Source organism: Cetorhinus maximus, chromosome 6 (assembly GCF_964194155.1).
Source record: "Cetorhinus maximus chromosome 6, sCetMax3.hap1.1, whole genome shotgun sequence".
Lineage (NCBI taxonomy): Eukaryota > Metazoa > Chordata > Chondrichthyes > Lamniformes > Cetorhinidae > Cetorhinus > Cetorhinus maximus.
In genome coordinates, this window is record NC_135884.1 from 14,260,826 (window position 1) to 14,288,744 (window position 27,919).

At 45.0% G+C, this 27,919-nt stretch overlaps 1 protein-coding gene across 5 annotated transcripts in view; it reads left to right on the forward strand.

Moving 5' to 3' along the window:
* sema3fb (sema domain, immunoglobulin domain (Ig), short basic domain, secreted, (semaphorin) 3Fb) overlaps positions 1-27,919 on the forward strand; it is a 257,881-nt gene that overhangs the window by 223,789 nt on the left and 6,173 nt on the right. For 4 of the 5 annotated variants that reach the window (XM_078543213.1, XM_078543212.1, XM_078543215.1 and 1 more), the window contains 8 exons: positions 8,449-8,518; positions 10,955-11,099; positions 12,508-12,730; positions 13,830-13,918; positions 14,868-14,909; positions 15,578-15,735; positions 22,460-22,527; positions 24,918-25,051. In XM_078543213.1, the coding sequence (XP_078399339.1) occupies positions 8,449-8,518; positions 10,955-11,099; positions 12,508-12,730; positions 13,830-13,918; positions 14,868-14,909; positions 15,578-15,735; positions 22,460-22,527; positions 24,918-25,051 (929 nt within the window). The remainder of the gene's footprint in view (positions 1-8,448; positions 8,519-10,954; positions 11,100-12,507; positions 12,731-13,829; positions 13,919-14,867; positions 14,910-15,577; positions 15,736-22,459; positions 22,528-24,917; positions 25,052-27,919) is intronic. The other variant, XM_078543216.1, reaches the window with a different exon arrangement.

The window sequence follows — 27,919 nt, forward strand, 5'->3', positions numbered from 1 at the left end:
CATGCCTGAAGTTTGATAATTGGGGAATATTTTATTGTTGACCCAGAGTTTTATATTTAAATGTTGGGCTTGAAGTGAGGTATTCCATGCAATGAACATGACTGAGAAAAAGTAAGGGTTCATTAGCAATTTGTAAAATGCTGAATTAGAAAAGATTTGAGTCCATTGGAACTATAGAATGATGAAAGAAAAGCTTTCATTTATTTTACATCCTCAGGACATCCCAAAGCATTTATACAGCCAATTAAGTATTTTTGAAGAATAGGCACTGTTGTGATGTAGGGAACAAGGCAGGCAATCTGCGCACAGCAAGCTCCCACAAACAGCTATATGATAATGATCAGATAATCAGTTTTAGTGATGTTGGTTGTGGGATAAATATTGACCAGGACACTGGGCAGAAGTCCTTCACTTTTCTTTCAAATAGTCCCATGGGATCTTTTACACCACCTGAGAGGGCAGATGGCGGGCATTGATTTAATGTCTGACCTGAAAGATGGCATCTCCAATAACGCAGCACTCCCTCAGTACTGCACTGGAGTGTCAACCTAGCACTCAAGCCTTTGGAGTAGGAATTGAATGCCTGATCTTCTGCCTCTAAAGCATTCTCACTGAGCCTCAGGCGCTCGAGCCGAACTGTTGTCATTCTGCGTATGGATGTGTTCACCTGAGTAGTGCTCTTCTATTGTTAAAGCCACCAGTTTAGCAGGAGCATTGTCAAATCCTGGGCAGCATCAGCCTAGACAGGGAGAAAGCGGCTGGGTGGCAATGTCACCGGACTAGTGACCCACGATAATGCTCCGGAGACATGGGGGAGGATCTTCCGGTCAGCGAGCGGGGGTGGGGCCCGCTCGCCGATGCGTAAAATGACGCGGGATGACGTCCAGCGGAACTCCCGATGTCACCCCGTGTCAGTTCCATTTTCAGGTCGAGGGGGGCGCAGCAGAATCAGCTGTGCACCCGCCAACCTGTCAACGGCCTATTGAGGCTATTTATAAAGTAATTGACATCATTAATGGACCTGCCCGTCCAACCTTAAGGTTGGCGGGCAGGCCGGGAGCCCTGGCGGGCTTCAGAAAAAGCATGAAACCTCATCCACGGGCGGGATGAGGTTTCGTGAGGGTTTTTAAATATTTAATAAAGGTTTCAGTAAAAGTTATGGACATGTCCCAACTCATGTGACAGTGTCAACAAGGGGACATGTCAGGGAAATTTTGCTATCATTTCTTTAACATTTTTAAATTTGGAGCCGATCTCCCTGAGGCAGCACTTAGCCTCAGGGAGATCCGTGCGCTCTTTCGCGCATATGCTTTCCCGGCTGAGAGAACACACCCCTCCCGCCCGCACAGGGAGCACATAGCGCTTCCTGGCGGACGTCACGCTGGGCGGGCCTTAATTGGCCCGCCCACATAAAATGGCGACGCGCCCCCAGCCAGGGGTGCCAATCGGAGGTGTGTCTGCCCGCGCCCGCTCCTGCACTTCCCCCCCCCCACCCAAATGGGGGGGGAAATTTTTCTCATGGGTTCAAATCCCACCATGGTGGAATTTGAATCCAGTTAATAATTCTGGAACATTAAAAGAACTAGTCTCAGTAATGGTGCCAATGACTACAATAATCCATGGTTGTTATAAAACCCACCTGGTTCACCAATGTCCTTTTGAGGATGGAAATCTGCTGTCCTTACCTGGTCTGGCCTACATGTGACTCCAGATCCACCCACAGCAACGTGGTTGAATTGTAATTGCCCTCCAAAATGGCCTAGCAAGCCACTCAGCTCAAGGGCATTTAGGGTTGCCTTGTCACCACATCCCTTGAAAAAATTGTTTAAAAAACACTCTGACGCTTTGGGAAACTTAAGTGAGGGGGAGAGAATATTAAGACAACTTTTATTAGAGGATGGGAGAGAAAAGATTTATATTGCTTATACGGCTGACCCTGCATGGAGAAATGTGTTTTTCATCTGAATGTTTATTCATTGCTGCATCTAAAGGTATTGGATTTTTATAGTAATCATCCAGTCATAACGACAATGGCTATCTGGGAAGCAGGGTAAAGATCATGGGAAATGGGCTGGTGTATATTCACAACAGCACCTGTAAAAATATCACTGAAACAGAGAGTTAAAAACAGAGCCTCTCTTTTGAGTATTAATCAACTCTGCATTGATTGTGCTAAGCCACACGGCAAACGACAAAAACCATTGCAGGAAAAGAATTTTGTTTTTGTCAGTCTTAATGGTTCCAAGCCCAAATGAGAAATAAAGGCCAAAAAAGGATGGTTTATTTAGAGAACAATGTCAATGTAGAAATTGTTTTGTCATTTGAGATAAGCCATTGCTTTACGCTGTGGTCGGATTGCTGTTTGGAGTGTTCCACTCTGCAGCTGCCTAGCACTGACTCCTCAGTCTCAGTTGGGTTATTGAAGGGGGGAAAGTGCAAGACACGTCCTTCCAGGGAGACTCACTTTCATAGTGCTAGCCCTGAGAGGGGCACTGGAAGAAGTGGTCACCAGTCAAGAACCCTATGAGGCACTGGCAAGAAAACTGCAGCCTACACAGCAGAGGGGTGGAGAGAAAAGCTATGAATGTTGTAAGCACACGGCAGGCTAAAACACAAGTAACTTGCATTTATTTAGCTTTCTTTAGGATGTCACAACGTGCTTTACAGCCAATAACATGTAGTCACTGTTCTGGAAAACAATTTGCACATAGCAGGGTCCCATAAGCCACAATGTAATATTGACTGTATAATCTGTTTTAACCTCCTCTGAAAGATGACACCTCCAACAGTGCAGCACTCCCTCAGTACTGCGCTGGAGTGTCAACCTCGGTTGGGGCCCAAACCCCTGGAGCAGGGCTTGAAGCCTCAGCTTTTTGACTCCGAGACGAAAGTGCTACCAACTGAACGTAGCCGACACTCACTCAGTTAGCGTATTCACGTTTTAGGTGAAATCCCAGCAGCAGTTCTTAAAATCATTAACTTCTCCTTCAGATGCTGACTGAGCTTCTGTGTATCTTCAACACTTTCTGCTTTAACATAACACAAGGTCGCATTTTGTCAAGTTGGGGGACTGGAGTGGGATGGGCTGCAATGTGTTTTGCCCCCATTTCATCCCCGGTCTCAGCATCCAGCGTTTCCGGATCTGCTATAACACAGATCAGGTCTGCACTCGTGCTGCTTATACTCTGTCCAATTTGCCTCAAGCTGCGGAAAGCATCAGTGTGAAGCTTTCCACTTCCCACATCAGCCATCCCTCCGAGGGAGCCTGTCAACCTAGTGCCAATTGATGCAGAACTGCAGGCAATTTTGTGCTGTGGAATGGTGCCATTAGGAACTGGGTTGAAGCTGCCCAAATCAATTTTTCCAGAGTTGTAACAGCCAGAAGAGAGACGACACTTTCAGGACATTAATAGTATGACCAGATTTGAGCCCAGAGGACAAGGCTTTAACAGAGACCAATGCACAAGTGCCCCAAAAAAGGGACCATTGTATTTATATAATTATACTTTACAACACTTTGAGTCTTTATAGCATTCATCAAATCCATTTTTCATTTGCCCAATATACATACACATATGTGTATGAATATATTTCTAAAATGTAAGCAGCTTTTTGTTACCCCTATATTAATGTACACAGTTAGGTATTTACAATGAGGGTCAGGGAGCTCAGGTGGCCAAGCGTGTGGTTCAGACTGATGCTAATAGCGTGGGTTCAATTCCTGTTGCGGCTGAGGTAGACGTTGGGACCTGCCTCCTCACCCTGCCCCTGACAGTGGAAGGCAATGGCAAATCACCACTGACAAAAACCTGCCAAGTAAACAACTCAGGATCAGCAGACAATGAGCCAAGGACCTGCCTTTTGGCAGAGCACGCACAGCATCACATATTCATAAAAAGTCAAAGTGCTGTATTCCAGTGTTATACACAAGGGCCAATATATAATAGCTGCAAGATGCTGTATCCCTAGTTCCAGATGCACAAATGAAAAGCCCAGGTTGAGCCACCCACTGGCTTTGCCTCCATTCCGATGTTGACGGAGATCAGGAATTCAACCCTTTTGGAAATCACAGGCGTGATCCAGTGTCCCACACAATTTCCCACAGCACAATGACTAAATCAGCTTTTAAATAAATACCACGAAGGTAATTCATCAGAGTTGATGACGACAGCAAAACTTTACCAAAATCTGCTTTTTAAAATAACAGCATTTGGTTCACACGTTGCCTTAATTGGGAAGATTCTGGACTGCGCAAAACAGCCAACCATTGAGATTTGCAATCTTCATTTTTCTTTGTGAATACATGAAAATTACTTCTGGCCTCTCAGTGCCCCCACAAGGTCCTGGACTGGGATTGCTTCTGTTCACTGTGTACATCAATTATGTGGATACAGGGCTAGAGGGAGAGCTGTCTTAATTTGCAGACGATGCTAAAATAAGCGGCATCGTGACTAATTCGGAGGACACAAAGAAGCTGCAAGGGGTTATTGCTGAGATGGTTGAAAAGGGCAAAAATGCTGTGGATGGGATTCAATGTGAGTGTGAGATGGCAAGAAAAGTAATATATTTTTCTCCCTCCTTTGAGGGAGAGCCGGGGTTGTGGAAAAACAGAGAGACCTGTGGATTCAGTTTCACGTTAAATACAGCACCTCAAGTGGAAATGGTCAGAAAAGGGTTTAATTTGTTTAACGACAGTATGTATGGAATATGAAAGTTGAGACGTAACCGTGAATCTGTATAAAACCATAGAGGACCGTGTGCAGCTTTGAGCTCCAGACTATAGGAAGGATACAGAGACAATGGATCACAGCACAGATTCACTAGGCGGCTACCTGTATGAGGATATACAAATATGAAGAAAGACCCAAAAAACTGGATTTGTTTTTAAGAGCTGAAGTGATTATGGGGGTGATTTGATAAAATTATTGAAGATTATGAAGGGATGCGAGAGAGTTTGTAGAAACAGGTTGTTTCTGATGGATGGGGCTGTCCAAAACAAAGGGAATAGATAGAGGAGCAAATGTAAGTGATTTAATGGAGAGTAGAAGATACATTTTCCAGTGAGGAGTGAGGAAATATGCTCGGGATTGAAGAGGGGATCATGTCGACGTTTCAGAACAGATCAGGTAGGTGGTCGAAGGGGAATAAAGGGACGGGCAAAGAGTGTGGGGAGGAATGTGGGATTAGGGCCCATGTGGAGGATGAGCACCACTATAGGCTGGTTTGGCCACAGGAGTTGTTTCCGCGTTGTAACTTCTATGTAGTCATTCACTCTGTGGGTTTCTGGCTGGCTCTGTAATATGTGCATTCCTGGTTAGCTCTGTACTCTCTTCAGATTCATAGCAAGTTCCTTCACAGGATTCCTGGCTCGTTCCATACTCCTGACTCATTAGCTCTCTGTTTCAGAGTTATAGGTAGTTCAAACAGAGAATTGTTATGTAATAATCTATAAACCTATCAGCAACCTTTTCCTGACTGTTTTGATTAGTTTATAGGACTCCAGAGACCTGATAACCATTAAGGAAACATTTATTTCAACATAATGGCCTGTCTTTGACCAGTAAAAACATTGAGAGAATTCTCTCTTCTCCTCATTATACTCCCGTCAGTCTTGCTGCTGATGCATAATCTTGCAGCTTTGCAAACTCATTAGGCCCAAAGGTAAGCAGTCTAGATGATGAGATACAGGCAGGCTTGGTGGTGGGAGGGGTTGCAGGGGTGGGTGTGATATTGGGAGAACAGTAAGTTTCTCATTTAATGGGGAGAATTTTCTCCCCATCAGTGGGGGAGGGGGTTGGACGGGAGTGGGCAGGGACAGGCGCGCAGCCAATCGCTGCCTGCAATCTGCTGCGCGCCGCCATTTTACGTGGGTGGGCCTTACCAGCGTGATGCGTACCCAGAAGCGCTGACCATTCCCTGTGCGGGCAGGGGGAGTAGGCTGAATCAGGGCCTGCGCAGTCTCGCGCGTGTGCACGAAAGAGCGCAGAAATCTCCCTGAGGGAAAGAGGTGCCTCAGGGAGATTAGTTTGATCTGTAAAAGTTTTAATAATGGCAGAAAAATTTTTTTAAGACATGTCCCCTCGTGTGACAGTGTCACATGAGCTGAGACATGTCAATGAATTTTAATGAAAAATTTTATTAAATGTTAAAAACCTTCATGAAACTTCATCCCGCCCGTGGGTGAGGTTTCAGGATAAATGCGAAGGCCGCCTGGACTCCTTGCCTGCCCGACAACCTTAAGGTTGGACGGGCAGCTCAGTAAAATATTTTAATTGATATTTAAATGGCCTTAGATGGTTCAGCGGGCGCACAGCCAACTCTGGTGCGTGCCCGCCGAACTGAATATCCGAATGACGCGTGGTGACACCGGGATGCACACCCAACCTCACCGGGCGTTATTTTACACGTCTGTGAGCGGGGCCCAGCCCCCGCACGCCAACCCGAAGATTCTGCCCAATATGTTTTGAGTGTTGTCATCTTCTTTGAACTCCCCTTGTCAGGGCTTCTACCATTGCACACACATTACTAACAGTCTCTAACTGTGCTGGCACTACCACCACTACTCAAATCAATATGGAGGAAGTTGGTGGCGTAGTGGCAGTGCCGCTGGACTAGTAATCTAGAGGACCAGGCTAATCCTATTCAGGCACAGGTTCAAATCCCACCAAGGAAATTTTAGAAATTCAATTAATAAAATTTGGAATTGAAAACTAGTCTCTGTAATGGTGACCATGAAACTGTCACCAATTGTTGTAAAAACCCATCTGGTTCACTAATGCCCTTTAGGGGAGAAAATCTGCCATCCTTACCTGGTCAGGCCTGCATGTGACTCCACACCCACAGCAATGTGGTTGACTCTTAACTGCCCTCTGAAGTGGCCTAGCAAGCCACTCAGTTCAAGGGCAATTAGGGATGGGCAACAAATGCTGACCTTGCCAGTAACACCCACATCCCATGAAAGAATTTTTAAAAAATTAACTCAAGTTTTGTATTGAATGCTACCAGCCTGACCCACACCGACTGTCAATCTCTCCAGACCCATCCAGTTTTCTTTCAAGGGCTGACATTAGAGAGGATGCAGGTTATGTCACTGTATGATAGTCCAAAATTCAGATCTGACCTCTCTCCAAGTTCCTGATTCAGAAGGTGTGACTCTGATCTTTTTGTACTGTCTCAATTTTTACATAGAAAGTAGTGTTTTGTTTTTGCATCATCCAACAGCAGATATCAATTGAATCTGTATAAAATGTCTGGAGATTTTTTTGTCTGTGAGGAGAGGTGGGGGTTGGGCAGTTGATTAATATTCCAATGGCCGTCACTGAATAATTTTGCTTTTACAATTCAACCTTGTCTCAGAGATTACAGCGGTTAATGGGCCAAGTTGAAGGCCATAGTCTTCATTTTGGCCAAAGATTCATGGAAAATATCCATGGAAAAGCAGCAGACCCTCTGGAAAGCATTACAACACAGCACCAGCTGAACAAAACCATTATTGTTAACATAACTCATGAAAGGCCATGACTGGTGAAATCCTGGCATCAATAGCAAAATTACAATCATATAGCGCCTTTGACGCAGTCATTTAAATTCAATTAATTAAAAAATCTGGACTAAAATGCTAGTCTCATTAATAATGATATTAAAACTATCAGATTGTGGTAAAAACCCAGCTAGTTCACCAATGTCTTTCAGGGAAGGAAATCTGCCATTCTTGCTCAATCTGGCCGACATGTGCCTCCAGACCCACAGTGATGTGATTCACTCTTGACTGCCCTCTGAAATGGCCTGGCAAACCCTTCTGTTGCAGGTGGCTCCCCACCACCTGCTCGGGTTGGGGGGGGGTGGGGCAATTAAGGATGGGTAGTAAACGCTGGCCTTGCCAGCAATGCCCACACCCCAAGATCGAGTTTAAAAAAAAGAGACATCCCAATGCACTTAGAGTACTGACAGCGCATGACGGGCTGCACCACAGACTAGAAGCCAATGGGGTCAGAGTTACGTGACTCCTTACTTGGCAGGAAATTAGACACGAGGGAGGGCAAAAACAGATGGTGACTCCCCTCTGACCACTCCCGAGCATGTACAATGATCATAAGGGTAATTTAATTCCTTACTGTCTCACCTGGGGGATTGTGCACAGAGTACTGAAAGTGATGAGAAAATGACTTTTATAGATTGTGGATTTATATACATTTTCCATTCTGGTTGAGTTTTGATGAAGTACAGCTGCGTTTATAACAAAATATCCTTTACTTAAAGTTTGAAACTATAAGCGTTAAGTTTGCATCAGGGTTTGGGGTGGAGTGGGAGGTGGGGTAATATTTAGTGTTGACCAACAGATTGTTTTCATTATCTAGTTGAATATTTCATAAATGTTGTAAAATATAAGGCGGACGCCCATTGCTCTGAGCTGAAAGCCAAGTAACACTTTTTTTTCCATCTCCCCAGAGGACATATTTGTTCAGCAGACCCAAGATGCAAGGAATCCAATTATCTATGCCGTCTTCTCTGCCTCAGGGTAGGTAAAATGGCGCTCAGTCCAGGAATGGAGAAAAGGCCACACCGGTATAGCAAGGCAGGAAATTAAGAAATTTCTTCTTCAAACGCGACCTTACTCTGTAATTGAGTGCATCCTGAAGAAATTATTCACAAACACTTCCCACTCCCATGTGTTCAAGGGAAGTGTCAGGTTGAAGAAAGATTGCTTGGGTCTAGAAATGTTAATGGTTGTACTTCAGGATCGAGTTGGTTAGAACAACATTCCCTCACCTCTGGGCCTCGAGTCTGAATGCAACCACTCTCCTCCACGATGGAATTCTAGCCTCTCTACCAATGTTCAAAACAGTGAGCTTGGGTCCATTGTTAACCAAATTCATACGAAACTACAATCCTGCAGCAATTGTCCTTTTGCTGCTATTAGTACACAGTCCAGCCCTGTCAACAAACCATTCCATTTACATTAGGAGGCGGTGCCATTGCCTCTGGTGGTGCACAGGGAGCCACCTCAGGAGGTGTATTTTTTACCCTCCCACTGCCTGTGTCCAGAGGGCAGCCACTCAATCTGAACAGCCTGAAGGACTGTGAACTCAACCACACCAACTGGAGTCACTTGGCCTGAACACTGAGCAGAGCAGAGCCAATGGGGCTCAGCTTAGCCAAGGCCTAGAAGCAACATGGCAGCTCAGATGGCCATTTTACATTCCACCCAATCTTACACTATCTTCACTTCATACCTGCCCCCATAAGACGTAACAGCAGAAGTAGGCCATTTGGCCCATCGAGTCTGCTCTGCCATTCAATGAGATCATGGCTGATCTGATAATCCTCAACTCCACTTTCCTGCCTTATCCCCATAACCCTTGATTCCCACACCCCCTCCCCCCCCCTCCCCATTCCCACACAACAGATAAGAATAAAACTCTAATAGGTGCAAGTACCCTCAGCAACTCTGACCTCAGTCACCCTGATCCTTCAGCATCATTGTTAATGTGTGTTAATGATTGAGTCAGGGATTACATGCATGTTCTAGCCTGGAGCTATGGATATTGATGGTAGAGGCTGCAACTTTCTTCCCATCACTTGGTTGACCTGGGATCTCTCCCACTCTTATCGCCTGCCATTGATGTGTGTTAGAAGGATTTGCAGGTTGATAATCAACCTATTGGCCACACTATGGGCACACCCTCCTTGGATATCAAGTCCTGGAGTGGGACTTGAACCCAGAACCTAGGCTCAGAAGCAGGGAACACTACCCACTGTGCCACAAGTCTTCCTTGGCATCATACAACAGCACAAAAGCAAAATACTGCAGATGCTGGAAATCTGAACTCCAAACAGAAAGTGCTGGAACCACCCAGCAAGTTAGGCAGCATCTGTCAAGAGAGAATCAGAGTTAATGGTCATCAGCCTGAAACATTAACTCTGTTTCTTTCTCCACCGATGCTGCCTGACTGCTGAGTATTTGCAGCATTTTCTGTTTTTATATGACATTGTTGGCTGTTTTGACAGCACTGACAAATTAATCTATTTAGTTGGGGGGGAGGGGGGGAAATAAGTAAACTTGAACAATATTTCCATAAACATCATAACTGACAAAGTCTCAGTGACTTTAGACAGGAGCGACCCCAAATGCCAGGAGAATGGAGGGAGAGGTTGGGGAAAATGTGTCTGTGCAGGGGGTTTTTGGAGTGTGAATTCCACAGGGAGTGACTGCTGAAACAGACCCTAGTGCGTCTGTTTGAGGAAAATTAAATCATATCTGAAGCAGAGGAATTGGGGAAAGAGCAGAAAGTGGGATTACTATTGGATGGCTGTGGCAGGAAGCCAGTACAGATGCAGTGGGCCAAATGGCCGCCTCCTGTGCTGTAAATACCTATGGCTCTATACTAGACTGTCATTGCAGGGATAGAAAGGGAAAGAGGGTGGACTGTTACACTTAGCTTCTCAGTGAGGACTTCAAGGGCAACAAAGCCCCAGTTAAAGGCTGCTCCTAAACGTTGCCACTGTGCCACATCGTGCCAGTGAGAGTCATGACAGTACGTGGCCCTGGCACAGCGCTCATCCCAAAGTGCGCAATCCCGATTTCTAATTGGAATTAAAATGTGCGGAAAACAAAAGAATTGAGCACAGTGAACAGAAGATAGCAGAATAAAAAAGTGATCTGAGTTATATTTAGCGTGAATAGCGCTCCAAGAATCACAGCAAGCCACATCTCCCTTGGGCGATGCCCACATGAACTGAAGTCCTATTTATTCTCAGGGTTTTGCCTTTGGTATGACACTGTGCAGCATTAGTGGACTGACGTATTGATAGAAAATTCCTTTCTACATCCTTTTAGAAGAGATGTTAGCCCTACAGGATTCTCGGTATCATAGTCACAGCAGTTACTGGTGTTTTGAAAGCCTGGAATCATTCTGCTCTCTGACGGGAGATTTTTTTTTGTCCATGCTAACAGATCGGTCTTCAAAGGATCCGCTGTGTGTGTCTATTCAATGACCGACATCCGCACTGTCTTCAACGGGCCTTTCGCGCACAAAGAGGGGCCGAATTACCAGTGGATGCCTTACACAGGGAAGATACCATACCCCAGGCCTGGCACAGTGAGTCACTTTCTTCACTAGCGAGATATCTTTCTGTTCAGCACTGGGTAGGGGGTAAGATGTCGGTGGCCTCGATCCCCAAACGCTTGCAGTTTTCCATCCATTAATGTTCGTGATCCAGGCTTTACCTCCCACCTGGGAAAATCTAACCCTTCCCCCCCAGAGCCACAGTCTCACTGCCATGACATATTCATTCAGAAGGTCCCTCATGCCCACTGCCCTATTACAAGTTAAGCACTTCCCCCACTTTTAGATCCATGAAGTATTTTTCCCCGCCCTTTTGGGCTGTCATGTGCCTTTCGTGGGCAGAGTGAACGGGCAAGACACTGCCACTTAAAGCAGCCAGGGCTAATAGCAGTCGTTATCCTCCCTCCTTGGGAAGGGCTTGGCCTACACGTCTCTCTGACCGACTCCTGTCGTAAACTCGTGCTCAGTTATTATGGGCAGCAATCAGGTAATTTGACCTTCAAAGGCAAGTCCTTTGCTGGGCACCGCACCTTTAAAGAATACTTCCCGAAGATGAATGTGTTGGATAATCGCTCGGGTCACACGCTCTGTATCCCTGTTTTCCCAGGATAGGGTGGCTCCACATCAATGCTTAGGCTGAACTTATTGCAATTAGTGGAGCCATTCCGGAACATTCAGGACACCTCCCTGTCAGTGATGCCATGGGAACACTCAGGCTGCTTCTGTTGGAGAAAACACTAGGACTGAATATTTTGTAGAATCCTACATACCTGTGAACAGACCAAGGGAGAGGAATGTTCCGCCAATCCTCACAGAAATTAGTTTAAACGACCCCAGTGGATGTGAGTCTACAGCGTAAAATGAGTTGTACTGTCAGGCAGCTCCACGTTTTGTGAGGAGTTTTGGCAAACGTGAGGGGAGCTTCACTCTGTGTTTATCTACTGCAATATTTGACCTGGAGACGTTTAATGTTGTTAACGTGTACATAAACGTTTGCAAAGATGCGATCTCCAGCAATGTCACCACACGCACCCCCCCTACACCCCTCCCACAACCTCCTCCATCAAGGAACTAATGTTAAAGCAAGAACTTGGATGTCTATATAGCCTTACATAACCTCAGATTGTCCCAAAGTGCTTTACAGCCAAGGATGTACTTTTGAAGTGTAGTCACTGTTGTAAGGGAGAAGCCAATTTGCACGAAGCAAGGTCCCACAAACAGCAACGTGATAATGATGAGATAATGTTACGTGATTTTTGTTGAGGGCTAAGTATTAGCCGGGGCACTGGGGTGAACAGCCATGATCACCTTCAAAATAGCACGGGATTGATGTGGATATTGCTATGGCTGATGCTTAAAATGAAATAAAATCCATCTTTCTGAACTGAAACATTGCTGTGAAAGGACCTGTGGAGACTTCCTTCTCAAATATCTCTTGCAGTGTCCCGGTGGCACCTTTACCCCTTCCATGAAATCCACAAAAGATTACCCGGACGAAGTGATCAACTTCATGAGGAACCATCCCACCATGTACAATGCCATCTACCCAGTGCACAAGCGCCCTCTGGTGGTCAGGACCAATGTAGATTACGAATTCACCACCATCACAGTGGACCAGGTGGATGCAGCGGACGGACGGTACGAGGTCCTATTCCTCGGAACAGGTAAAGGGAACCAGTCTAGAAAATTAACTCTTTCCTACCCAGAGAGAGTGGGTGGAGGGTGTTGGGGTAGGGGGGGGGGGGGTGTTGTTGGTGGGCGTTAGAGGGAGCAGAGAAGGCGCTGGCAGTAAAACAATCGCGATGAAAATTGAAAGAAATACAGAAAATCTGGGAGGATAAACCAGGAGGAACTATTTCCTCTGGAAGGGGGAATTCCAGAGCAAGGGGGAAGTAATGAATATTAGACCGAGTCCAATCAGAGGTGATGGCAGGAAGTCTGTCTTCACGCAAGGGGGGGATAGTGGAAATCTGAAATTAACTCCCCCAAAAAGATGCTAAAGATTGGAGTGGGGGGGGGAGGTCAACTGACTAAAAGAACAGACACGCAAAAAGTGAACAGCTAGGCTGGCTGAGGTGAAGGGTGAAGGGTGAAAGGTGATCTCAGCTTTTCACCTCCCATTGAATTTTTAAAATTTGTCCTCGGGGTTGTGCACGACGCCGGCAAGGAATACGTTCATTCCCCTTGCCCTCGTGTCGATGTTGCTGCTGCGATGGTGTAAGGCCAAGAATCCCAGGATGTTGACCGAGTCGCGGTGAACCAACGGTCACATGTGCCCAAACGGGGGATGATGTTGGATTCGAAAGGGTCTTGGAGGTGACGGTGTTCCCGTGGACAATAAGAACCATTCGTTGTTAAATCACAGAACTCACAAGAAAATTGGCGTTTAATCCCTGGGATATGGGTGTTGGCTGGCAAGGGCACATTTATTGCCCACTTCCAGTTACTCTTGAGAAGGTGATGGTTCCTTCTTGAATCTCTGCAGTCCATGTACTCCCACAGTACTGCTGGGCAGCACCAGGGCTTATGCTGCTTGTATAACCGGCAGTCTGTAATCCACCCCATTTAACCCATCAGAATCACTTCTTATATTATCCCCCAATGTCTGTCATTTACTTCTCGCTGCAAATTCCTTCTCGCCACAACATGCCCTCAGGTTTGCAGTCTGGCTGCAGTGTAAGTAATGTCCCGAGTGTTTTTACAGGAAAAGGTAAAACCACACGCTTCAGCTCCATGACTCTCCCCTTTTATCTTTCCATTCAGATCAAGGAACGGTGCAGAAAGTGATCGTGTTACCCAAGGATGACATGGAGACTGAGGAACTGATTCTTGAAGAAGTCGAGGTTTTCAAGGTCACTGTTAACTTCCTTAATCTGGTTATTTAACAGTAAATCTGGTTACCTAACAGTAAATCTGGTTACCTAACAGTAAATTTACAATTTAGAAAAGACACAAAAAAAAAATGTTTGGTCTTTTTAAAGTTTGTTTAAGATTTTGAAGTCAATTTAAACTAGCAGAACCAAATAGGTTTACAGCGCAGAATGAGGCCACTCAGTCCATCATGTCACTGCTGGCTCCTTCCTAAAGCTACCCAAAATTAACCCCATTCTGTCTCCACGTTGGCTCGCATCTCCCTTTGCTTTAAGTATTTATCAACTCATCCCTTGTCAGATGCAACGATCTCTGCCTCAACTCTTCTCAGTGGCAATGCATTCCGCGCTTTGCAAACTCGATTTCAAGACAATCCCCAAAACCTGATATTTAATGCTTTGTGACATTAAACCAGATACAGGTCAACACTCCAACTCTGCAAAACATTAGTCCTGTTTAAATCCCAAATGTTTTCTCTTCTTTTAAAAATGTTTCCTGTCACTAATTTAATAAAGAGAACATTTGACAACCATTTCCTATTCCTCAAGAAACACAAAGATTCTCTCAGCTACTTTCTCCCCCACCCCCACCCCACTACCCCCAACTCTCTTTTAAGCCTCTTGTCATGTGACAGTAATGGTTTTCAGAGAGTCGGATTGCGCCAGTCCCCAAAGGCATCTTTCCCCCTCTTAACACTTGCACCTGCCACCATTCTCCACCAGGGGGCCAGGCAGGGACAGAATGGACAAGTCCAGCATCAGCTCATCAGGAACAAGAGAAGTTAGGCGGCTTGCCTTTCCAAATAGCAAAGGCAAGGAGACAATCGCGCCTGCTTTTAAATGTAAATATGCTTGCAAAATACTAATGCACTCGTGCAACCCTTTGTGGACCCTACTGTGTGTTGATAAATTCAAACATTTCATTTTTCAGATGCCAACTGAAGTGAAGACAATGAAGATCTCATCTAAAAGGGTAACAATCGCTTAGCTACTTGACTGACAAATTGTAATCGCATTTAGGTTTAAAATTTTAAAATATCCAATGGAGGGGATTAGTTTCGTGGTTCAAACCGGGGGAAAAAAAAAGACTCAAAGCATTCTCTGATGAAACTTGCCTGTTGAGGATTAAGTATGCGTCTTCAAATGAATGTGGCTTCCTCAGCTCCACCTGGACTGTTCCACTTCTGGTTTCAAGGGTTGAATTTCTGCTTGTCTAAGATTTGGGTTGCCTACCTTCCCTTCCCAAGGAATGTTGATCATTTAGCTGCCTGAGCGAGTGAGTGAGTGAACAACCTACTCTCAGACCTGTCCCCCACCGTCACTTTGTAATCGTGAATCCCATCCGCTTTCTAGTCATTCTTGATCTGTACACACATGAACCCCAGTTTAAATGCTTAGTACATGATATAGAGTCAAGTGGGTGCCAAATGTTAAACAGCAGCACATTTTAAAAGCCTGATTAATTTTTCATGTGTCAAATATATGTTTGTGTTCGGTACCTTCTGCTGTGATTTACGATGAATGATTTAACGGCAGATTTACATAACGTCTCTCTTACATGTTCCAATCCTAAATACTATTCAGCAACGGTGACTACCCTAAATCCATAGTCTTAACGTTTGCTTTTTTCATTTCTTATAGCAACAGCTATACGTTGGCTCGACATTGGGCATTACTCAGGTTACCCTTCACCGCTGTGATGTTTATGGAGAGGCCTGTGCCGATTGTTGTCTGGCCAGAGATCCATACTGTGCTTGGGATGGCAAAGCCTGCTCCAGATATTTAGCATCGTCAAAAAGGTAAATGATCGAGCGACACGATGGGCTGAAAGTGAACCATTGGCTCGCCCTGCTGTGTCGCTCATTGGCAGCTCAGTGTCAGCTCCTGTGCACCACATAGGAACAGGACAAAAGGAAACAATTCACCTTCATCTGGTTCTACATGGGTTCTCCACATTTCCTGTGTCAATTCTTGTACGCTTCACAGATCTGCTCAGATATTTTAGGTTGGTTCAACCACCACCTGTCACAGATACTGCCAAGGGGGTCCATGTTCTGAAGTGTTCACCAATCAGATTGCCCCTTTCCCCATCTACTCCTCCTGCCATAGTCATTCTCTTGAGCTTTATTATCAATAAGTTTTTAAAACCAAAATTTGAGGCAAAATATCCTAACTGCTATGAGGCTGACGTTTGCGGGAGTTCTATTAGCTTGTTGCCAGAGTCGGCACTGGAATCCTCCTTATCCCACAGGCTTTCACCCCAACTCCTTTACTTATTAAATCCTCACACATACTCTGTCCAGTCTTGTTGGCATCCTGCACCATAGCACTTGGCCCTGCACCTGGCTTTCTCAAATTAAATCAATGCATTGGGTATCGTGGCAAGAGCAGCAGAAGCCATGTTGGTGACGGAGGGGTAGTTTTGCATTGCTTAACAGCTCTGGTAGAGACAGGAACTGCACACCTTGTGCACTAATGATCTTTCTTTTGCATGTGCCTAATATCGGATGTGTTTTACGCACCCATGTTGGATTTTGCATGTCATGAAATTGGCTATAGTTGCAAGATTAGTGGCAAGAGTGTACTCACTGTTGCATTGTAGGAAACGCGGCAGCCAATTTGCGCACAGCAAGCTCCCACAAATAGCAATGTGATAATGACCAGATAAAATGTTCTAGCGATGTTGGTTGAGGGATAAATATTGACAGGATACTAGAGAGATCTCCTCTGCTCTTCTTCAAAATAGTGCCATGGGATCTTTTACACCCACCTGAGAGGGAAGACAGCTCCTCGGTTTAATGTCTCATCTGAAAGACAATACATACTCCCTCAGTGTTACACTGCTTGAATCATGTGCTCCGGTCTCCAGGATGGGACTTGAATCAACAATCTCTGACTCAGAGAAGAAAAAGCTATCAAGTGAGCCATTGCTGACACCCCACCCAGATTAGGGGGTAAATTCTTCATGGCCTAGTACCATTGGTGGCCTGTCATCCACATATCAGAGCACCATGAAGGTGCTGCCAGTGATTTTCAATCCATTGATTTTAATTTATGGAAAATTGCAGATATTGGACCTGGAAGTTTCAGATACGAGCAGGATGGGCAGGACAATGTCCTAGATCCAACCATCTTCAACTACTTCATCAATGATCTTCCCTCCATCATAATATCAGAAGTGGGGATGTTCATTGATGATTGCACCAGATCCAGTACCATCCGCGACTATTCAGCTACTAAAGCCGTCCTTGCCTGCATGCAGCAATACCTAGGCAACATTCAGGCTTGGGCTGATAAGTAGTAAGTGACATTTGTGCCCCAATGGCCATCTCCAACAAGAGAGAATCTAACCATCTCCACTTAATATTCAATGGTATTACCATCACTGAATCCTCCACTATCAACATTCTGGAGATTACCATTTAGAAACTGAACTGGACAAGTCGCATAAATATTGCAACTACAAGAGCAGGTCAGAGGTTGGGAATTCTGCAGAGAGTAACTCACCTTCTGACTCCCCAAAGCCTGTCCACCATCTACAAGGCACAAGTCAGGAGTGTGATGGAATACTCTCCACTTGCCTGGATGAGTGCAGCTTCCACAACACTCAAGAAGCTCAACACCATCCAGGACAAGGCAGCCCACTTGATTGGCACCCCATCCACAACCTTCAACATACACTCCCTCCACCACTGATGCACAGTGTGTACCATCTACAAAATGCACTCCAGAAACTCACCAAAGCTCCTTCGACACCACCTTCCAAACCCACAACCTCTACCACCTAGATGGGCAAGGGCAGCGGATGTATGGAAACACCACCACCTGCAAGTTCCCCTCCAAGCTATTCACCATCCTGACTTGGGAATATATCGCCATTCCTTCACTGTCACTGGGTCAAAATCCTGGAACTCCCTTTCCTAACAGCACTGTGGATGTACCTACACCACATGGACTGCAGCAGTTCAAGAAGGCAGCTCACCACCACCTTCTCAAGGGCAATTAGAGATGGGCAATAAATTCTGGCCTAGCCAGCGCCACCCACATTCTATGAACAAATAAAAATAAGAGATGAGGAGAAACTTCTTTAGCCAGAAAGTGGTGAATCTATGGAATTCATTGCCACAGAAGGCTGTGGAGGCCAGGTCATTGAGTGTATTTAAGACGGAGATAGATAGGTTCTTGATTGGTAAGGGGATCAAAGGTTACGGGGAGAAGGCGGGAGAATGGGGTTGAGAAACTTATCAACCATGATTGAATGGCGGAGCAGACTCAATGGGCCGAATGACCTAATTTCTGCTCCTATGTCTTATGGTCTAAATAATGGATTTCTGAAAAACTGCATCAGCAGTGCGAGTCAATGCAAAATTCACATTGGAAGAAATTTCTAATTATCACGGAGAATTAGATATAGATGAAAAAAGGTTTCAAGCAAATACAGTTAACTCTGCATTGTTACATAGGGCAGAATCTTATGCCCTGGGCACATGCCTGGCCCGATCGGGCATAAAATGACGCTTGATGATGTCGGGCGAGCGTCCTGACGTCATCGCGCACTCGTGCGATATTTCGGTTGGCGGGCGCGGGCGAGAGTCGGAAGCGTGCCCGCTGACAATTAAGAGGCCTATTAAGGCCATTAAAATTTTAATTAGTGGGAATTTTTCGCTGCCCGTCCAATGTTCCATTATGGTTGGCGGGCGGGTGAATCGGCCAGGCGGCCTTTGCATTTTTGAACAAGCCTCATCCAAGGGCGGGATGAGGTGTCCGAGATTAATTTTAAGAAAAGATGAAAATGTTTGGACACAAATTTCAGCATCCATATGTTTCGGTGGCTCATTCTGATTCGTGGGCATTTTTGCTGGATTTTTAAATCTGTCTTCACTGAATTTAAACTCCTCAGTCCCCTGAGGCAGCTCTCTGCCTTCAGGGAGCTATCGTTGCGCGTTCCCCCTGTGCTGACTTCAGTGCTCGCCCTTCTCCCACCCCTAACCCGGCAGCGCTGAGCTAATTGGCCAGCCAGCGTGAAATCGCGGTGGGGGGAGCCAATCACTGGCGGCGGTCCGTTCCCTGGCTGCTCCCGGGCCTGCCAATCACAGCCACCCACCCACCGATCCAAAAATCCCACCCACAATAAAAGTGTAGGACAGATATAAGAATTAGATCGAAGTTAATCAGGTATCAGTAACGAAGCATCTTGGTTCCTGTTCCACTCGGACCAGGCAAAGATGACCTATGAGAAACAACTTGTTAAGAGTTTGCTCACAATGAAATATTATACCTCTGGTCTCTAAGTAGCGTTATTCACATTGAACTGTCTCACATAACGCGTTTCTTCATGAAATGCCACGGCTGTTAATTAGGTGGACCTTCTACAGCACCATCGTCCCACAAACATTGATACGATGTGCAGCTGATGTGACAGAGGTTGCAACCTTAGACAGAAAAGCTCTGCTTTGAGAATCACAGCAAAATCCTGCGGAGTTTTGCCTCAGGAGAGTAGTAAATTGGGAGGAGAAAATGACAGGGGAACAGCATTGCTGAGCTCTGGAAGAAAGCAGCAGATTTTTTCTCCCTCCCTTATCCCATACTTTCTTATTACCTGGTGATAGACCATTAATGAGACACCAGTCACCTAAGTTCACCTTACAGCTACAAGAAAATCTATTTACATTTATAATATACAGTGGAAATAGAATTGGATTTCCATTAATTTGACACCACAGGGGACACTGTGTCATCAACAGGCAGCTTCAACCGATTGCCCTGGCCTTGGAAACAACTATGAAAGTATTTATTAAAATTAATTCACAAGTGCTATCGATGCGATGTGTCACAGTCCACAGTGAGAGACAATGCACGTCTCACTTGTCAGTCTGCCTCTGACACATTCGTGAGGGATTTTGATAGAATTCATAGAGAGAAACTGTTTCCACTGGCAGCAGGGTTGGTAACCAGAGGACACAAGTTTAAATTAAATTGGCAAAAGAATCATTAGGGAAGATGGGGAGATTTTATTTTTTTTATTTTTAGGCAGTAAGTTGATACAGTCTGGAATGCACTGCCCGAGAGGGTGATGATAGCGTACTCCTTAGTAATTTTCAAAAGGATAATGGATAGATACTGCAATGGGAATTCTTTTCAGGACTGATGGGCAGGGTGTTGAGAGTGGGACTAATTGGACTGCCTTGTCAAAGAGCCAGTACAGGCACTGTTGTAATATGCCTTTAAGGGATAGCAGCCTGCCATCACTTTAAGTGAAGTGTGTCATGTAATCCAAGTTTCACTTCAGACTAGAGCGGGACACAGCGCACACAGCCCTGCTGCTGATGTTATCTAGCTTTCCATCCATGTACATACGTTTACATGTGCCTGTTCTTAATAAATGAACCCACAACGTGTTTGCAACTGTCCCTTATGAATAATATAACCTTTATATCATCAGAACACACACGACATGGTGCCAGCAGCATGCACCCTTCCCTTAAAGTGATGGGACGCCGCTATCCCCTTAAAGGTATATTACAACAGGCTCAATGGGCCAAATGGCCTTCTTCCATGCTGCAAGATTCTATGAGAAAAGCCCTGTCACTGCTGAGGATATGGCCAGTATCTCTTGGTTAACTTCAATGTGTTCTATATTTATGTTGAAAAGCTCCTTGAAATTTGCACAAGGTGGATCCTGCACTCATTATATTTTTCACTGTGCAGCTCTGTCACTTCATTTATCATGGCTGCTGTCACAGTAGCGGAAAATCATTTTCTTTAACAATAAATTGATGCGGAGAAACCATCTCTTGACTATAGTGAGCCTGTCACTCATTTTTCTCTTAGGACTTTTAACTTCAGTTAACCTAGATACTATTATATGTGAATTCCGTATTTTAATTGAGCACCAAATCAGATAGAAATTTGAAAAGAAAATCATTAATATTATTCAAAGTGAATGAGGCAGATTGTCAGATAAATTCAAGCCTTTTGTTTCATTGTTTGCCTCTCTCTCTCTCTCTCGCTCTGTCTCTCAATCTCCGTCTCACCCGAGGCAGAAAGTTGGGGATTGAAATCCCACTCCCAGGGCTTTGAACACATCATCTAGGCTGACTCTTCTGGTGCCGCACTAAGAGAGTGCTACATTGTCAGAGGTGCCTTTGTCGATTGAGATGTGAACTTGGTCCTGTTCATGTGGAAATAAAAGATCCCACGGCCTTCCCTGAAGAATAGAAGGGGAATGTCGGGGAATCTCACAGCACAGGAGGAGGCCATTCAGCCCGCCATGCATGTGCTGATCTCGGCTTTCCACTTATTAATGTTTGGAGGACTGCATGTAATGCAAACCCTTTTTCATCCCCTTCTTTACTGGACAATAGGTCAAAGTTAAAATCAGGGGGGCAAAGATAGTTTTGCTTGCTGCATGTAACAATGATGCTAACATGTCCTTGAATAGTTCTATTAGGTGCAGTACTACCAAACAGCCATCTTTGGTTTATAGCTTTAGATTTTTAAATACAGAACTAAGGTTCAGAAAACTTCCTGATAGGTTTATCCCCTACCTATCAATGAGAAACAAATCTTCCCGCTGCCTTTTTCTACCAATCAGAACGTGGTGTTTTTTTCAATCTACCAGTCCGGTATTTATAAACCAAAAGCTGTAGCAGCCAACATAGTGCAACTGAGGCTTTGGGGCCTTGTAAGCAGTTAAGAAAGACAGAATAAAGGAAGATTTGCATTTATATAGCATTGTTCACAACCTCGGGATGTCCCAATGCATTTTTCAGCCAATTAAGTACTTTTTGAAAACTGTAGTCACTGATGTAAGGTAGGAAATGCAGCAGCCAACCTGCGCACAGCAAGCCCCCACAAACAACTATATGCTACACAGAAAGAAAAGACAGTTTGGACCAGTACTCTTATTTCCCAGTTTTTTTACCATTTTTTTCCTTCTGGGTAATAAGCAGATAACCTGTTTCAGTGATGTTGATTGAGGGGTAAATATTGGCCTGGACATCAATGATAATTGCCCTGCTCTTCTTCAAAATAAGGTCACGGGGCCTTTTAAATCCACCTGAAAAAGCAGACAGGGCCTCACCCAAAAGGCGGCACCTCCGGCAGTGCAGCACTCCCTCAGTACTAGGCTGGGCTGTGAGCCTAGATTTTTGTGCTCACGTTTCTGACGTGGGATTTGAACCCACAACCTTCTGACTCAGAGGCGGAAGTGCTACCAAGTGTGATACAGCTGAGTTAACGGAAGCTTGTGGGCTGCAGATGGCAGGGGTTGGTTTGTGGACACTATTGATGTATAGGAGGAAAATTAAATCAGAGAAAGAGGCCTGGAAGTTGGGTACATCCCATGGGTGCTTTATCTAACCGGTGAATATCTGATGTTGAATCTGGGCACACAATGGACAGCATTTCTTACTCTCCACATGAACATTAAGTTCACTGGGAATAAAATTCAGTTAAGAATTCCAAACTGTGTTTAATGGTTTCTTACTTTCACTGCAAATTGTTTCCTTGTTTTTTTCACAGGCGAAGTCGAAGGCAAGACGTACGGCATGGCAACCCAATCAGGCAGTGCCGGGGTTACAACTCCAATGGTGAGTAGGAAGACATTCCCTTGTTCTGTGGAAAAGAGCCATCATTTTACTTCCAACATGTAATAAATGTTCAGCAGTTAGTGAGTAGTTTGAAGAGAGGCTAGGTGAATAGAGAGATGCAAACAACAAGAGTTAGAGAGGTATAGACAGCCAGGAGAGTTAGAGACATGTACACAGAGAGTTAGAGACATGTACACAGAGAGTTAGAGACATGTACACAGAGAGTTAGAGACATGTACACAGAGAGTTAGAGACATGTACACAGAGAGTTAGAAACATGTACACAGAGAGTTAGAGAGATGTACACAGACAGGAGAGTTAGATGTACACAGACAGGAGAGTTAGAGACATGTACACAGAGAGTTAGAGAGATGAACACAGACAGGAGAGTTAGAGACATGTACACAGAGAGTTAGAGAGATGTACACAGAGAGTTAGAGACATGTACACAGAGAGTTAGAGACATGTACACAGAGAGTTAGAGACATGTACACAGAGAGTTAGAGAGATGTACACAGAGAGTTAGAGAGATGTACACAGACAGGAGAGTTAGATGTACACAGACAGGAGAGTTAGAGATATGTACACAGAGAGTTAGAGAGATGAACACAGACAGGAGAGTTAGAGACATGTACACAGAGAGTTAGAGAGATGTACACAGAGAGTTAGAGAGATGTACACAGACAGGAGAGTTAGATGTACACAGACAGGAGAGTTAGAGAGATGTACACAGAGAGTTAGAAACATGTACACAGAGAGTTAGAGAGATGAACACAGACAGGAGAGCTAGAGGGATGTATATGGCTGGGGTGAGTTAACGATGTATATGGTCTGGAGATTTATAAGGATGCCCTTGGACCATTTCATTCAGAAATATGTAAATAGTCAGGGGAGTTTGAGTACTATGTAGAGCCATGGGGGTTAGAGAGCAGTTCCATGCACCATGGTCAAGTGCAGTTCGGGAAGTGCATGTGGCTGGGATGAATTACAGAGGTGCAGATGTCCCTGAGTTGGTTTTGGGTAGCCACACACACCAAAACTAAAGCATCAACTGCAAACAGCAGCTTACAACACTTTACATATCTATAAACTGATCATATGTAAAATTTAGCACATAAAGTTACATTTGGGCATATTCCTAAGTCCTCCAAATAAAGGATGTTAATGATAAATATGTATCAGTTAACATGCAACTTTTTAAATTAAAATGGTAAATGTGAAATGTGGGAATGACTCTACAGAGTGGCATAACTTACACAGGGGATTTTTAGGTGTGTAATTGAACAGGAAACTTTGATCCCGAATCTTTGCAAACTTAGTTGACCTCCACTGGAGTTATGGCAAGGGATCTGCCAGGGATATGGCCCTGGATTAGCAAGGGTTAAAATTAGTCTAGGACCCTGCTCCTGGCCACCATGCAGTGACTTCTGGGAGATACACATAGAGAAAAGGAAAAAAGCGCAATTGCCGAAAATCTGAAATCAAAAAGGAAATGCTGGAAACATGCAGTAAGTCAGTCAGTAACTGTGAAGAAGAAATTCTGGTTATGATGTTTTGGGTGTGTAACACTACATTACAATCTTCTTTCTCATACATTTATATGCAGAGACCTGTCCTCTGAAAACAAAAGGAATATGTTCAAGCCTTGCGCCTTTTCTGAATTACCTGGGAGCTTGGGGAGCCTATAGTTTCCTGTTGCTTTCTCCATGGCAACGCCTTAACCAGTCAGAGTTGATTTGTCAACCAATTAGCACCGTTTTCTCCTGTGGCATAAATTATTGTGATTGTTTGAAATTTGGCATTCTTGTGTTTGTCCTGATGAGTGCAAGATGAAAAACTTTGACGACATATCTCTCTTACAGGCAACGTCCAACCTCCTTTACAGATACTTACTGATTTACTGTATTTTCTGCATATGTAGAGATGTTCAGTGGGGACAGATTGGGCTCAACTGTGTTGCCTTCCTGTAGTTGAATAGCTTACTGATCTCTATGAGCTGTCAATAGAAAATGGGCTACTTGGGCTAGTAAGGGCAGGAGGGGGCAGGGGTTTGGAGGGCCTGGCACCAGCACCTCTGGAGCCTATATCAACAAGACTTAGTGCATTCAGATAAAGAGGACAACTGAAATATTTTGAGGAACAAACCAGAAATGAATTATCTTTGTTTTGTGACAGAATGATTTCATTGCATATTCTTCATTCAGCCAGTTTGTTAACATTAAGGATAAGATAACTGGGCCTCTTTCAAAATAAATTGACAGTAAGGCATGAAGTTCCTCTCAGAGTGTGGTACATTGTCTGTCTTTACTTAACTGAAGAGCTTCCTTGTATTTTTTAGTGGAATGGATGGTATCACATTGAGTCCTAACCCTCTCTTGATACATTGACAGCTAATAGGAAAGCGGCAGAGACGGAGCAGTATGGTGTGGAAGGCAGCAGCACATTCCTCGAGTGCCAGCCCAAGTCCCCTCAGGCCAGCATTAAATGGGTGCTACAGCGACACGGCAGTGAGAGGAAGAAAGAGGTAAATCTATGACTGGGATTTATAATCTTCAACTCACCGTTATCGAGTTTAATCGCCTTGAAGTAACTCCACCGACCAAGCTATTAACGAACAGCGCCTTATTCTAACAGTGTCCTGTCTGCATGCGTTTGCACTATATGCTGTGGGTTTTAGAAGAATCTAATATGGCTGCAGTTAAATCTTCAGAGAACATTCAACGTTAAAGGCCATTTGGCCCAACTGTTCAATGCTGGTCTTTATGCTCCACATTAGTTAGACCACAACTTGAGTACTGTGTGCAGTTCTGGTCACTTCATTACAGAAAGGATGTAATTGCACTAGAGAGGGTACAGAGGAGATTTATGAGGATGTTGCAGGGCTGGAAAATTGCAGCTATGAGGAAAGATGGGATAGGCTGGGGTTGTTCTCCTTGGAACAGAGGAGGCTGAGGGAGATTTAATTGAGATGTAGAAAATTGTGAGGGGCCTGAGATAGTATAGATGGGAAGGGTCTATTTACATTAGCAGAGATATCAGTGACTAGGGGGCATAGATTAAAATTGGTTGCTAGAAGGTTAGAGGGGAGATGAGGAAAACATTTTTCACCCAGACGGTGGTAGGGAGCTGGAACTCACTGCCTGAAAGGGTGGTAGAGGCAGAAACCCTCAACTTATTTAAAAGGTGTCTGGATATGCACCTCAAGTGCCGTAACCTGCAGGACTATGGACCAAATGCTGGAAAGTGGGATTAGGCTGGGTGGCTTGTTTGTCGGCTGGCACTGACACGATGGGCCAAGTGGCCTCTTTCTGTGTCATAGACGTTCTTTGATTCTATAAAAGCCTTCTCCCACTTTACTTCATCTCATCCTATCGACCTATTTCTCCCTCATGTCCTGGGGGTTTTCCCTTGAATGTTTCCATGGGGAGAGTCTTCGGCTCGGTAAGCGGGGGGGGGGGGGCGGTGCCCGCGTGGGGTGACGTCGGGCGTGTGTACCGACCTTGCCGCACATCATTTAGATTTTCAGCGTGCCCGCCAAACTGTCAAAGGCCTATTAAGGCCATGTAACTAACAATTAAAATAATTAACGGAGCTGCCTGTCCAACCTTCAGGTTGGCGGGGTGGTGGGGGGGCAGGCGAAGAGCCCAGGCGGCCTTCACGTTTTTCACGGAACCTCATCCACGGGCGGGATGAGGTTTCATGAAAAATTTGAAATTTTCTCAAAACTTTTTATTGAAATTAATGCACATGTCCCGACTCAGGGACCCCCCCCACCACTGCCCGCACAGGGAGCGCACAGCGCTTCCGGGTGTGCGTCACCCTGGGGCGGGCCTTATTTGGCTGGAAATTTGACCAAACACAGAAAATGCTGGAAAAACTCAGCAGGTCTAACAGCATCTGTGGAGAGAAAAACAGAGTTAACGTTTCGAGTCCGTATGACTCTTCTTCAGAAACAAATCCTGTCGGGGTTGCTTTCAGGCTCCCTGGGGTCAGGGCAGGTTGAGAAATAAAGCATAGAGTATCCTAGGCTTTATTAACAGGGCTTTTAGAGTTCAGGAGCAAGGAGGTTATGTTATGTTGTTATGTTTTGTTAATTTGGCCTCAGCTGGAGTATTGCGCCCTCATCTGGGTGCCATGCTCTAGGAAGGACATGAAGGCTTTGGAGAAAGTGCAGAAAAGATTCACGAGAGTGGTTCCTGAGGATGAGGAACTTCCATTACGATAGATTGGAGAAGTTGGGACTGTTTTCCTTGAAGAAGAAAAGGCTGAGAGGAGATTTGATTGTCCATGAGGGGTCTGGGCAGAGTAGATAGGGAGAAACAAACAAAAAACTACTGCGGATGCTGGAAATCCAAACCAAAAACAGAATTACCTGGAAAAACTCAGCAGGTCTGGCAGCATCGGCGGAGAAGAAAAGAGTCGACGTTTCGAGTCCTCATGACCCTTCAGCAGAACTGACCTGCTGAAGGGTCATGAGGACTCGAAACGTCGACTCTTTTCTTCTCCGCCGATGCTGCCAGACCTGCTGAGTTTTTCCAGGTAATTCTGTTTTTGTTTTAGATAGGGAGAAACTGTTCCCACTCGTGAAAGGATCGAGAACGAGAAGGGCACAGATTTAAAATAATGACAAAAGTAACAAAAGCGACATGAGGGAAAAACTTTCACACAATGAGTGGCTAGGGTCTGGAATACACAGCCTGAGAGAGTGGTGGAGGCAAGTTCGATCGAGGCACTCAAAAGGGAATTAGACCGTGATCTGAAAAGGAAGAATGTGCAGGATTAGGGGGAAAAGGCAGGGAGACGGCACTAAAGGGTTTGCTCATTCAGAGAGCCGGCGCAGATATGATGGGCCGAATGGCCTCCTGCACTGTAACAATTCTGTGATGGGTCCTTATAATCCTGGGGAAGGCCCATCGCTGGCCGCTTAGTGCCTGCTCAGCACTTAATTTGGCAGGCCTTCCCCAAAAGAGGCAATGTGGGGCTCCCAGCAGCTGGGGAGCCAGTCAGCAAGACCCCCGTCACCTCGATTAAATATCGCCCAATGTGTATCTTGAATTTTGACGTTAAGTTTATATCGGAAAGATGAGTTTGGTGGTTGGAGGTGCAGTGAGGCAATGTCTTACATGAGGTCTTGACACATGAAAGTTCTGGTAGATAATTGGCACTTGGATAATTGAGGATCTTAGGTTGACCGGATCTGGAATCTAGAATGTCACAATGTACACTTGAAGATTATCACAGTGTTACTTTTCAAAATACTTAATCGTCTGTAAAGTGTTTCAGGACTTTGAGGCTGTGAGGGGTGCTATATAGATATGAGTTCTTTCTTTACCACAGTCATTCTAGTGCCCAATAGGAAACGACCACACTGATGCTGTTTTGGGCTGCTAGT